This window comes from Mya arenaria, chromosome 4 (genome assembly GCF_026914265.1).
Source record: "Mya arenaria isolate MELC-2E11 chromosome 4, ASM2691426v1".
Taxonomy (NCBI): domain Eukaryota; kingdom Metazoa; phylum Mollusca; class Bivalvia; order Myida; family Myidae; genus Mya; species Mya arenaria.
In genome coordinates this window covers 477140-492298 of record NC_069125.1, presented here as the reverse complement: position 1 = coordinate 492298, position 15159 = coordinate 477140, and the positions used below count along the sequence as shown (strand labels likewise).

At 33.7% G+C, this 15159-nt stretch overlaps 1 protein-coding gene across 1 annotated transcript; it reads left to right on the top strand.

Annotated features, from left to right (window-relative positions):
• The first annotated feature begins 13508 nt into the window (after window positions 1–13508).
• LOC128232674 (protein ABHD15-like) lies at window positions 13509–14696 on the top strand. The gene has a single exon (XM_052946371.1). It carries the CDS (start codon window positions 13509–13511, stop codon window positions 14694–14696), a length of 1188 nt encoding a protein of 395 aa, XP_052802331.1.
• The last annotated feature ends 463 nt before the right edge of the window (window positions 14697–15159 follow it).

Sequence of the window (15159 nt, the reverse complement as noted above, 5' to 3'; positions counted from 1 at the left end):
AAACTTTATGGCCTTTTATCAACATAACATAATGTTGTTGTTTTTGGTGCGGTTTTTTACGAGACTCATCTGGGTGCAAGACGATATTCAGCACCGCTAAATTAACCGCCTTTACTTGCTTGTAAAGACAGACGACAATGCCATATTGTTTTAAATGAATTTGTATTAAAATTGATCGAAATCCGCTCATTTAAAGGCAGTACATTCTAATAAAAATATAAGAACTTGTGAAAGATTTGTAAAAAAAAACAGCCATGAATTTATAAGTAATGCATGAAAATGCAACCACTGTTTTGACAAAAACTCTCACCTGTGATTGACTAATCTGTTGTAATGTTTTGATTACTAAGCTTGTCCCTCAAGTTATCAATGTATTTCTGAAAGGATAGAGATACTTGTTTTGATAGGTTAGCAATACATTTGACACTGTACACAAACATATCATTTTAAACGACAGCATTCATTTTAAATTCAGTTCTTTCATAATATTAGAGAATAAGGCAGATTAGTTTTGGTTATATCTGACCTTAAATGTTTTTAATAAGAACAATTGCGATCCTTGGCATAAAAGTAGCCTCTAATGAGTGAGTTTGTATTTGCACATGATACGATTTCAAGGTTTTAATTTGAAAAACTTGGACTGGCAAGTAAGTCATGCAAACCAAACATAAAATATAGCGTTTTGGTAAATAACAAAAATAAAGAGCTCAATAAGTTAATCACGCTGAAAGTTAGTTTAATTTATCAATTATGCATTGAAATCAAATTGCAAACTATATATGTTATAAAACTAAACACGAACACATAGGCTTCCTTAGAATGTACAGTGCATTTGGTCGTTATTAATAAGTCTCTGCAAAATGCATGTCCAAACAAACAAAGTACCAACGATAAAATAGAATCTATGAATGAAAAAAGAGAAGTAAACTGAAATAATCAGGTAAGGTAGATATTAGAATATTTTTATATATATATATCAAACTGTCTTTAGCATTGAAACACAATGATGTGATCATTATCAAGTTATCATTCACCAAAACTAGTACCTTATACAACTTAAGTGATAACAAACAACGTGAACCTATTTTCTACTATTACTTTTTTATATCTAAGTGGGAATTGTTCTTAAACTATGTTGTTCTTAATACCTAACGTTTAAAATCCTTTTATCGTCTTAAAACACTCCAAGCTATATACGTGTCTACCAAAGGAGAATATAAAGCGGCGTGTCCCATATTTTTTTCATTTTCTTGATTTATATTCATAAATTGGTAGCTATGACCTTTGATATACTAAATCGGATGTGTTTTACAACACTTCATACTCTGGACATGGATGTATATCAGTAAATCGCAAATTGACTTTCTTACTTGAATTAATATTTGCACAAGTTATCATTTTAAAGTGTTGCAAACTCGGATCCCAACATTTTTTAAGAAAACCATCATAGATGCCAAGAAAAATATGTTTTAGTTTCTATAGCACTTAAATACATAAAATGAACAATGATTTACATCTATAGTTCAAATAGAAATCTTAATACTCCAAAACAGCCAATTATTAATTAAACAGCGTATTCATAAGTTGTTGGAAACATTTAAAATGATAAACATTTACGTTTGCAGAATATTGTATGTACCATGTAATGCCTGATAGCACATTTAGTCTCAGCATTACCATAAAATCAAACTTGTTGCGTCAGTTCTAGAATCGATTCAACGTGCATCTTTAATATTAAAATAATTATCTGTAAATAGCCACATAATTTGCACTTAGCAAGCCATTAGAATCTGCACTTAGCAAGTCATTAGACAACGTTTGTCAGGAAGAATCATTCGGCGGTCACTAAGTATTTTCCATTGCCAAGTCTGTTCCAATTTTAACTGCAAAAAATGCTAAGCATTAACGGCTTTCACATATATCCTATACATTATGATGTTCTAAGAAATTATTGTTTTGCTGATATAATTTAACATTTATTACAAACTGTTTTTAACTTAAATCGAAGAAATGTTCATATCATTAAGACTAGCGGTTACTTTAAAATGTTTCAAACATAATGCTTTTTATTTCCTAAAGAAGTATAGGACACCTTAACACTCGTTAAAATCAACGCTTAAAACTACTTGCTATTGTTAAACAAAAATATGTTCAATATTTTGGAAAAAAATCAATAATCTCGTGTGCGGTTCAATTTGAATGTCTGATATAAGAGCTCTGATCCGTGTGCCATTAAACAAGTTAATAGTAAAATTATTTGTCTTTTTCTACTGTCCCTGTAGTTTCCAATGTATTTCACTGTAAATGTCAATATCACGAAAGAAGATAATGTCATGCTCTGCTCTCGATAAGCATTACTGAATACTTCGAGGTCTAGTCCTCGATAATTACTAAAAACATACAACTTTCTTTCGTACATGCTGTTATATCATGTTAAAATACAAAGTAGTAAGAACAATAATTGCCTTAGAGGATGAACTAAATAATGTTCGAATATCATGCGGGATTTTGTTAAACGAAAAAGCATTTCATTATCATTGAAAAGGAAACATGCAGTAATAAACGATCCGACTATTCTTAATTATAAAGACTGACTCCAAGATCATATGGCAATTATGCATGCTAAAAGATGGACAAGAACACAACAAAGAAACATTGTTGCGACAATTGTAATTACCTGTCCTTTTACTATGTTCGACGATACAACCTTTGGGATGGGACTCATATGACAGGTCTGACAGATACTCATGCAATAACTCATAGTCTTTCGCTTTACACAATCACTTTATCGATTGCACGTATTGAATTAATGTCATGTTAAGTTGTTTATGTGTGTTGTCCTTTGACGTTGTTTGCCTCTAGCCTTGTGTCTATTAGACCTTCATCAATGTGTCTGCCGTTGTATTGTGACGTTGTGTGTCTCTCACTGAGCGTCTGTAAGGCATTGATCATTGTGTTTGCTGTTGTTTTGTCACCTTGTGTGTTTTCACTGAATGTCTGTAAGGCATTGCTCGTTGTACCTGCCGTTGTTTTGTGACGTTGTGTGTCTCTCACTGAGCGTCTGTAAGGCATTGATCATTGTGTTTGCTGTTGTCTTGTGACGTTGTGTGTTTTCACTGAATGTCTGTAAGGCATTGCTCGTTGTACCTGCCGTTGTTTTGTGGTGTTGTGTGTCTATCACTTAGTGGCTGTTAGGCTTTGATTATTGTGCCTGACATTGTCTTGTGTGGTTATGTGTCTATCGTTGAGTGTCTGTTATGCCTTGATTGATGTGCCTGTCGTTTCTTGTGACGTCGTATGTCTCTTACTGAGTATCTGCTAGACATCGATTATTGTGCTTGTGTGACTGTAGTTGTCTTGTAACGTTGTGTGTCTCTCACTGAGTGACTGTTAGACATCGATTATTGTGTCTGCCGTTGTCTTGGGGTGTTGTGTGTCTCTACCTGAGTGTCTGTTAGCCATCGATTATTGATTGTGCCTGCCGGTGTCTTGTAGGGTTGTGTGTCTCTCAGTGAGAGTCTGTTAGACCTTGATCATTGTGCCTGCCGTTGTCTTATGACGTCATGTGTCTCGACCTGAGTGTCTATTATGCCTTGATTATTGTGCCTGATGTTGTCTTGTGACGTTGAGTGTCTCGTGCTGAGTGTCTGCTAGGCATTGATTATTGCGCCTGCCGTCTCTCAATGAGTGTATGTAAGGCCTTGATCCTGTGGCCAGCAATTTTCCCGTGACGTCGGTGTCTCTCCCATATTGTCTGTGTGTGATTGGTTTAAATCGTTGGAGTTTGCGTTGTTTTTTGACGTTGCATGTCTTTCGCTGAGTTTCTGTAACGCTTTAGTGGTTTGACCTGTCGTTGTCTTGTGATTTTGCTGTGTATCTGTTCGGCCCTGATCATTATTCCTGTCATATTTTGGGTATGCTGAGTGTCTGTCGCTGTGTTTATGTTAGGCCATGGAAATTAGGCCTTTTAACAAGTCCAAGGTTCGCTAGTCCTTGTATCAACCATTCCATTATGCACTTCATTTTTGGGACGTCTGTTTGTCGGTTGCATTATATGTAACTCGTCTACATAGTAGTGTATTTCCATTATTTAATCGAAAATACAGACAAGCTGAGTGGCTAAGGAATTAACTAGGAACCTGTTAAGATGCACATGGTTTAGATCTTACAGACACAAGTAGACAAACCAAACGTCATGGCACATCAAAGACAAACGTACATTACTATATCTTAATTTATAACTGTACGGATTACCTCCTAGAAATATTCACCGAAACAGAAGAACTCTGTTTATTAGTGTCGTACGTAAACTACTTTCATCGGGGTGAACTAGAAGCAAGCAAGAGATAATCAAGACGAAAAGTGGATATATCGTCATGTCTTAAAAAAATAACCCTGACACAGTCTACAACAAAAACCCAGAAAGTGTACAAGGAGGTGGCACAACTTAATATAAGTCTTTTGGTACATTTTGATATTTAACCTATGGTTAATTATGGGGGCAACAAAATGCATATATCTAAGATGCATGTCTTTTTAAATGAATTTAATAAATGAATGTTGCGAAACTGATAAGTTCGACCGTCTACAAGAAGCCCGTATCAGCAAAACGCCCTGACAAAACGCCAATCAATTTGCGTTCTATTGGTGTTTGCTCTCTTTTATCCGTTAATCATTGGTTAAACTCATCAATTTCATTAGCGGTCATTTCGGAGGCACTTGTACGAAGCTGAATAACATCAATAGCTTATGTATTCATATCGTTTTGTTATCTTATCTTATCAACTGTTCTATTTAGCCCAGATCATTATGCCTTGATTCAGGTACTTTGTTACAAATTAGGCTTTTTGGCTTGTCCTATGCACTTTCATGGCTTTTATTAAACTGCAATAACCTGTAACGGAACATAAATATTCTTGTTTTTATGGTTTGGTGTTCCCTTTTATAATTGAAAACTAAAAAGACTGTTCTTGGGTCAAGTGAATATAATAACCAGGCTTGTCATAGCTATTCTTCCTGACAGACGGTTTCTTATTGATTGATTTTTCAGTTTGCTTATGGGCGCTGTCTGATTAGTACACATAATGCATTGTGATGCGCTTTGTAAGAATTTTTGTATCATCTTTTTTTCTGAAGCTTTCTTTGTATTATTCTACGAGTGTTACCATTTTCATAGATTGAAAAACGACCCTTCATTTAAAAAAATCCTGTTGCAAAATGGTTTCAACAATATTTGTTTTGCAAGTCAGTCAAAAAAATATGTATTGTTTAGAAACAAGAATATCATTATAGACAGTTACACTTAAAACATAATGTTTTCTAGTAATATACGTGTTTGAATCCCAACGAAATATTCCGTTACTTTCACAAAAGCTCTTATTTATAAGGATTATTAAAAAAAATGTGCTTCCTTTTTTGGAATAACCTCAAATGTATCTAAATTTTGCTTTACGGTTATACGAATACACATACCGCACAATTCAGCACAAAACAAGGGCTTTCCATTTCATTTTGGTCTATTACATTATAATAATGAAATTTTCGGGAGGAAATCGTACTTGGTGAAGTTATTTTGATATTGGTGTTAAAAGTCCACGCTTGTGAACAACAGTTGACAATGTATATCGTTTACTCATATGCATGTATTTTTAAACATTACTGGATCACTTCGATTCCTACGTTTGTTAAATTAAACGAAACGGCGCTCTTAACAAATATGCTTACTAATGGGTTTCTCCGTATGCCAGGCAACAATAAATGTGTTTTAAGTGAGTAAAGAAGTACATATTCTTATTTCGTTATACTGCAATCTTCTTTTTTCATGTACTTTTATAATCCCAAAAAGATCATCCAACAATCTTAAACATGATCATATTCCCTGCAGACCAAAATGAGGATTTAAATGCAAACTACGTCATTGTGTCTTTTGCCCAAGGGAACTGTGATTTTGACATAGAACATACTGTTTTGATCAGTTAAATAAGTTTAATATGTAGGCATATTTAATAAACGCTGTATATTATTGATGTTGCACGACGGAATATTATTCATATTTCATGTTTGACCCTTCGGTTTTTAGTGAGCTCAACTACGAAATGCTAATTTTACTGACCAATTTACTTGGTCAAATGGATGGTCAATAAGCTTTAATGGTACAGACGACTCCCAGAACACGCATTTTCCTGCTAGTCTGTCAATCCGTTCCAATTATGAATGTTTATATTAGGATGGCTCAGTCATTTCAATCATATCGAGTCATATGTATGTAAATAAACGTATCGTCTGGAGGAATGCATTAGGCGGACATGATTTACGGTTTTGTATTCTGCATTGAGTGCAGTACGTTTAGTCTTTTCCTTTTAATGCAGTTTATAAGTGGTTGCGACCACCATGAATAAATACGATACCCATTACCGTGCATCATACACTTCTAAAATACAATGAAAACTATAGGGACAATCCAAGTGGTCGAACATTCAGATGCAAACCCTGTTAGGGGCACAAAGAAAAGACTGAAAGGTTTTTACGGCTATTTAAACAAACATATTTTAAGGTACATCCAATCTCCTGGTATAGCTGCTGTGGCATATCTAACTGGCATTTTCTGAGACATTATCTGAGGCGTGGAATGCGTAAAGCCCCTAGAAATTGTTGAACAATTCACTTGAAAATTACGCTGTCTATTATGATAACCTCTTTAATTCCAGTATATAATGATAACCTCTTAAGCATCTGTAAGACTTAATTATTGCTACAGTATATCATGAATCAATTATCAAGGGATTCTAATGATGTGTGTATCAATCACCAAGATTAGTTTCTAGTGCTTCTAACGTGATTGCATTTGATTATTAATACACAGTGAACTTTTCGTTGAAACCTTGGCTACTGAGCTTTTTATCTGTAGCTTCTCACATAAATATCTCTATGAATGTATAACTCTTCGTAATACTATGTGAATATCCGTTTGAAGTACATTTCAGCAAATTTGCAACAGCTTTAGCAGCACTTGTTTACAGCGAATTATATCCTCAGGGCAGTTTCAAGTATCATTTCTGTGATGAAATATACTACTGGTAAAGTTTGATTTATGGTGTATTTTCATTGTCAAATGGGTTTTGACAATTGTGTTTACCTTGCTTTCGAATTAACATGTAATAATTGTGTAAATCATTTATTATTCCAAAGAGCGGAGCTAGCGAAAGATGCTAGCCATTATTGTTCAATATGAAATAAAACATTATTGTCTTACTGACTTAGATTAAAACTTGTTTTCAGCAGGGGGAACCGAGTTCTTAAGCAGTTACAGTGGAACTCTCATTGACTGTTACCGTAGATTAGGATCTAACATAAGTTAATTTATATTTGTTTTCAAAATAATTATTATTGCATCATCGTTAGTTTTATTACTCATTGATAAGGAGTAGCATGGCTAATCACCGAACAATTAGATATGTCGCTGCATGTGTAGTCTGTCCTTGTTTTAATGTATCGATATCTCCTTTTGTACCGGTAAAGCATTATCATTGTGCCTGTAAACAGGTTCTTATTGATTAGCTTCCGAGCTTTGTCCTGTAGTTCACCTTGTACCAACTACCAGTACAATGTGCTTAATTCCGATCACAACTGTAAATTTATGTATTTTAATAAAATAAGACAACGCTGCTTTCATGTCAGTTTATTGCTCCTACGAAAAACAAAAATGAAATGCGATCCATGATTCCATTATCAAGTATACAGCGGACAGAGTAAGAACTTTTCTTCTCATTTTTAGCCTGAAAGAAAACTTATATTACAGTTAATTGAAACGTAGATGCTTAAGAAAAGCAAACTAACTTGCATGCGAACCTATTGTATTTTCGGTAATGACATCGTTTAAATAGTCGTCCAGTCCTATGCATGTAGATGCTTGATTAGGATGTGAGAGCTATATATCTACAGTCCACTTGAATGCATTTTATTAAAACCAACTTGCCGTTACATAGCATATATGAGTTTTAATTGCTAGAAATACAATCAAATGCAACAGCTATTTTAACCATAAAACAATGCAAGTAAAAACAACTTGGTACTTGACAATGCTTTATACATGAAATATGCATCCGTAAAAACCATTTATTGGGAGTCTTTGGAGACTTGTTGGTTGTAAAGCGTTAATTTTCAATACTTGTAAGGTATCGTTTGACGTAAGGCTTGTTGCTATATAACAGTTTTACATCCTCTTACAAAAAGTGTTTATATATTCTTTCAAACCGTTATATGAAACGTAAACCACTGCATGACCGCGAAAAACATACTCCGTATGAGCTTAAAGTAGCGTTTTGTATCGCATACATTTCACGGTACGCTTTATTTGGGTCTATAAATAGTGCTTATAGATTATAGATTATAGAGTCTTTTGCGGATGACCCCAATCAGAACACGTAGGCAATCTTCGCCTAATGACGAGCCTATGATGTATGGCAGTGCATTAGAAGTAGTTCGTTGATTACTTATATTAATTAAAGTTTGTGTTTTAATGTACAATTGTCAATCCTAAGTTCAAATTCATTTAAAGTGTGTTATTGCAGTAAACATTAATATTTCTAAAGGTAAAGTCCTTTGCATAGCAGCTAAATTGAGGATATTACTCGATAAACTTGAATGGTAATTAAATGTTAAGAATTCTGAAATTGTAAATCATCCATACACATTCGAGTTTGTGTTCGAGGGAAAATGGCCGAAGTGCACTGAATGTAGATGGCCAGTGTTTTTGTTTCGCATAAAGATTAATTGGCATTTGAAAAACGATGTTTGATGTAGGAGAAAAACTCCACGTCAATTCAAGTTAAATTTGAAAAGACGAGTATTTGACTAATATATATATTTTCCTTTTTTCGTGCTTGTTACCAAGTTCAGTTTTTGTGTACTAGCCAATTCGATTAGTTTGTAAAGTTTGATTGAATTATCATTGGTTAGAACAAGTTTTTGCCTTAAAGAGTGATCTTCATGTGTTACTTGAATCGTTGAAATAAGACAATGAATTGCATGTACGATACACTATAATTATTTAATATCTGTGTAGTTATAAAATCTGTTTCGATTAGAGCAATGTTAATGATCAGTTGGGCCAAGTGTAAGTAAAACTTTAAATTCAATATGTATCTGTCACTAAATACTAAACTTATAGTCATGATATCACGATATTTTGCTAATAATTGTTAAACATGAGAGAGTAATTTCGCTTACCTGCTCATCAACTGTTGTAATAAGTATTATTCTGGAAGAGAGAAAGGAGATTCTTTGGAAGTGCTACATCCAAATTAAAATCTTGACATGCATTGAAGAAGACTCAAAACAAGTTCTCAACACCAACGTAAAGATAACACACATTTGCACGTGTTGTGGTCTTTGCTGCATTGCATGTGCACTGTGCATTGTCAAAGCGCCTGAAAATCGTGTTCAATTAGAACATTAGGAATATTACACAAAAAGCAACAATTGACGGGATTAACGAAATTTGCCAAAGGCTGGGTACTTGGCTTACTTAGACTTGGCTAAACTGATCATTAACATTGCTCCTTTCGAAACAGAATTTATAACTACACAGATATATTAGTTCGAACAAGCGATCCGACCATAAGTTCGTTGATAAATAGGCCCCATGGTGTTTAAACGAGGACACGTTTGTAAAATCAAATTTATGGTATCAAAAGAAACCTTCAAAATATAAGCATAACATTTCAACCCGCTTTATAGACGATTCTATGGTTGGAATAAAATGTAGATACTAATTATTGTGTATTTCTTTTCTGTTCTCCCGAAGACGAAAGCACGAAACAGCATCACTGACGCCAATAAGTCGTTCGTCTTAAGAGTTCTTGTCTTCCATTCGCAAGCTGATAACTTTACGTTTACAATGTGGCCAATAATCCAATAGGAAGACGAGAAAGCGAACATCAGATAGGAGCCGTGCTGCCAGTTGCATACGACCAGTGTAAGGTGGCTGTTATAATTGTAAAGTTATTGAATACGTGCTATACAGGAAAATAACTGGAAACTAACAGTGATGATAAATGGTAAGTAAAGGACAAACCTGAACATTATGTAGATAATTTAATATGCGGAAGAACTGAAATGTTTAAAATGCTATCGTTATATTCATTAAATAAGTGTCAATTAGAAAATGATACTCTTTAACATTATTCTGAAGACCAACGTAGATTTCATCCGAATTGACTTTGATCGGTTTAATCATTTCACCTACATTGATCATTAAAAGCAATGTGCTGTAAACTAGAAGAACACATTTGTTATCTACTAACCGTTGCAATACATAAAACTATTTACATGTCGATATAAAATATTAAATTTAGTTTTTTTTCTTGTTTCTGATGAAAGGAATTCATTTTTGATATATATAAATATTAAAATATAATGATACTGTAACAAACTTTACTAATTGAATATTGCTCTTATTAAAATAAATAGTCTATGTACTTTTTCAGAACTGAATTTGTTTAGTAATTTGAATTTTTTTAATATTTGAACAGTTTAAATATCTCGGAAAACCTTATTTTTAATGGTTTCACAACATTCTCATGCTTGAAGACATTTAGAATGAATGATAACATGTGAACGTGGATATGTAAGATGCAAGACCGAAACAGTTAAGATACTGTCGAGGCGGACGCTGTGCCCTTAAACCATCATGATTTGGACGAACAATAAACCCCCTGTAAAAAAAATCCTAATACTCGCCATATCATAATTCAAAGAAACAATACATTATTAAGCAAATTTTGTAAAAGATACAAACTGTTAAAACTATGCAGATCTACTATTGTTTCGGAAACAAATCAAGCAACAAATAATCGCCGAGAAAAATACACTCTAAAAAAGTACATAACGTTCAAGCGTTATGAACTATCTGAAGCCATATAAATGAATTATTGCCAAATCTTTATCTAATTCCTATATAACTGAGCCAATTTAACGATAAACTGTATGTAGCACAATGAATGGTAACTCGAAGATTCTTCATTTATACTTTTAATGACGTATAGACTTTCTCTCCTAATAGTTGTTCCGAGAGCAAGTCAAACACAATTCTAGAATCCCAATTAACCTTTAGAACGTATAAAGCACCGCAAAATGATGCTTACGCTGTAAAAAACAGCATTTCAGAATTAAGGTTTAGCTGGAATTTACTGGGATATAAACCTGCCTTTATGATAGTATTCCACCATTAGGGAAATATATTGATTTTTCAATATTTTATGAGATTTCGCTCAAATTTGATGATCAAATTAATCAGAAACGCTTATTTCAAAAAAAAGATTTTGCCAACATACAATGCCTGCCAAATGCCCATCAACAAATATGGTTTTGTTAATTGACGAAGTTATAATCGATGGTTGATTTAACGGGCTGTGTTTAGACAAGAATAGTTAAAGAATCGAGGAATAAAAATATTTTATCAATGTGACACTATTTTACTTGTCATTGGCAACAATAAATGTTAAAAATTTACATTTATATGTATCAATGTTCATATATGCAAAACTAATTTCTACTGATTTTCATCCACGAAACAATTAGTATGCAAAATGTATTAATAATATTAACTGCTCTCAGCTTTTTTAACACTGTAGAAAGTACAAATCTTATTAGCATAGATCATATGGTATAAGCATCGTCCATGTGACATAAACATTTTTCATGCGGCTTACCATTGTCCATATGGTATTAGCATAAGCCACATAGTATAAGCATAGTCCGTGTGACAATAACATAGTCCATGTAAAATAAGCAAATTACATTTGGCATGGACATAGTCCGTGTGACATACGCAAAGTCCATGCGGCATAAGCATATTCCATGATGTTGTATTATTATTTTTGTTTCATTTGCCTCCAACAACAAACGTAATAATTAACAACACTATTCAATGTGGCTGCCTAACTGTAACTTAGTTACGTTTTATTGTAATTTGACCCAACAGGTACTATAAACACATTTATTTAAATTTTCAACAGAAACAAGAAATTTTGTCTGTCATCGTGATTTTCTTTTGGAAGACTGGGTTTTGTCACGTTATCGATGCGAACGGATTGGAATGAAAATATTTGATGTAATGTATTTCGTGATTTATTTCAAACAGGCATTCAGCTGTAACAAATATTTATTTTTTAACTTACTTTCCCCTTAAATAACTATCTTAATCGTTATTTTATTTTCCAAATTATGATGAGAGTAGATTATGTATATAGCAGTGTACAGTAGTGATATTTGTTCTGATAAACACCGTTCCATTTCAACAATGACATACTTTAAATGATTTTAATTTTATTGAATACTTTCAGACAACCAAAATGTCAACTTAAGAATACAACAATCACCAAATCTGCCCAGATTCTATGACTGACAACCATTGCCGATATCATAAATGGTTTGGAATGTCCAAGGAATTAGATTTCTTAATTATAACCTTCATGTTATAGAGACGCAAGTATTCCACAAAGCCGTTATGCCAATGGTCTACTAGAAACAGAAGGCATTTACAGCAATTGCTTTCGTCAAGAGCATGATAAAAGATCTGAGAGATCTTAAGGTTCAACAGGCAGCGCTTTTCAAATGAGCAACTTCGAATCAACGCCGGAGTGTTACAAGTAATTGGTAAACAAAACACGAAACGACCGATTGAAAAACACCTGCCGTTTTCAATTATAAAGTAACCATCAAGGGAAATTGGATTTTATTTGTGTTTGTTATTCAGTTTCTATGGTCGTATAATAATGATGATGTTGAATGTAATCCCGAAGACTTCAATTTAGTGATTGTCATTGACGAAATTTAATCGATGTGTCGTATTGAACGGTTCAAATGACGAAGTATTTTAAATATAGATAATGCACATACGTAAAGAAGAAAAGCTTTTAAAATATTAAAAAATCACGTTTAATTTATTCAATTAAAGGCAAACAATTGATTACGGTGAGAAGTGTTGCTAACAAATTTCAAGCTGGGTAAATATATCTGTTAAAACTGGAAATATCTTATCAGTATACCTTTTACAGTAGTTTGTATTTGATGATTCTCGGAGATGAATATTGATACCTGAAAAACTGAGTTATGTTTGTGAATGCCAACGTGGATTTATTTAGAATTTAATCGTTAAAGGTGTATATTCGAAATATTGCGGAAACACTTGTTTACTACTTTATCGATTATTAACCATTAAAAGCAGTGAGTTAATGGATGACGAGAATCAATATTGACGAGATATTAAACATCAGTTTTCGTGGATTGGAATGAAATTGCAACACTACCGGCCATCAACATAAGGATTAAGTAGCACGTAATCCTGCAAGTACAATGACATAATTATAGAAGAGGGTAAGAAAATTACAAAGATTAAATACAAATGATAATATCGTTTAACAAAAACAAAGAAATTTATAGCTATTATATATATCCTCTTGAGATACTGTGAATCGCCAAATAGTTGCCTCCAGGATCCTTCAGTTATGTTCCTTGCTGTTTATTCAACTGTGGCGTCTCTACCTTTCTGCGTAGCGTTGTTTGGAACGATAATGATCAGCGCTTTCATTTACGTCAAGTCCTTTATGAGACAACCATCGACCATTCCAAAGTTGTATTTCAAAGAATCAGCATTGGCGTCGCATCTCCTCAAGCGATGCAGACTGATGAACCGTAAATTTGATCCGCCTTGGTATCTTCGAAACGCTCATGTGCAAACGCTACTTTCATTTTGTCTTCCACAATCTTCGACTGAATTTGACAGAGAATATCTACAAATGCGTGATAAAGGCGTGGTAGCGCTTGACTGGGTTCTTCACGTGCCTGTTCATAAGAAAAAGCGTTGTACCGTATTAATAGTTCTTCCAGGACTCACAGCCTATGCACTCCATGTTGCAAATCTGTGTAGTTTAGCTGCTCACAAAGGATATAAACCTGTTGTGTTTAACCAAAGAGGATTTGGAAACACAGTTCTAACAACTCCAAAGATACTGAGCAACGGGGATCCGCATGATTTACGCCAAGTTGTAAAATTCATACAAGGTCGTTACCCAAAGGCGCTAATTACAATGGTTGGCGTTGGAACGGGATGTTCACTTTTACTATCATATCTGGGAGAATTTGGCTCATCGGCGAACATTTGCGCTGGGGCGTGTTTATCTGCTTGCTTTGATAACGCAGAGAGATTTTCCAAAGGCGTTCAAGGAGTATATGACATATTATATTTGTTGAGATTGAAACTGACGTTATGTAAACATTCTAGTTCACTATCAAACTTTATCAATTTTAATGAAGTGTTAAAATGCTGGTCTTTCCGGCAATTTGATGAGCTAGTGTTTTCAAAATTATATAATTTTTCAAATGTTGATGACTTTTGGGACCGAAATAATCCCTTGAGAGATGTCGACGAGATAGCAGTTCCTCTATTATTTATCAATAGCTTAGATGATCCGTTTTATTCAAAAATAAGTATTCCATACGATCTCTGCAAGTATTATCCACATTTTCTTATGGTGTGTACTAATAAAGGAGGACATTGTGGATTTATCGACAACCCATCCGACGTAAGTTGGTCTGAGAAACTTGCTTTGGATTACTTGGATTCCGTATTAGAATTTACAAACAAGGGTCACACTATAAATTATGGTAAATGTGCAGTTCGGTCTACAATTTGAATAATTGATATTGTAATAAAATACAGGTAATTCTGTAGCTTGTCCTTTTATTGTTTTTCATGACACCTAAAAATATTTCAAATCAGTTTTGTGAACCTGACGCTTGTTAAAGATTAACTCTTGCTAATTGCTGAACCTTCCTTCACATTATTATCTGAAAATCTAGCTCTCAGATTATGCCGAGTCGCTTCTACTGTTTGCCTTTTTTTAATAAACACTGATCAAGCTTCAATTGTCCAGAAAGTGCCAGTACACTTATATTTTAACTGTGAAATATTTACCATGTTTTAAAGGTTACTTTTAATATTATATGCACTAAAACGATTAATTCGAAGGCGCTAAGACATAATTACAACATTAACATTTTTAATTGAAAACTTGCCGAGTTATTATGCATTAAGGATGTTGGCTACATTTGATAAAGGAAGAAATAAACTTCACAACTGGCTGTTATTCTTTGCTT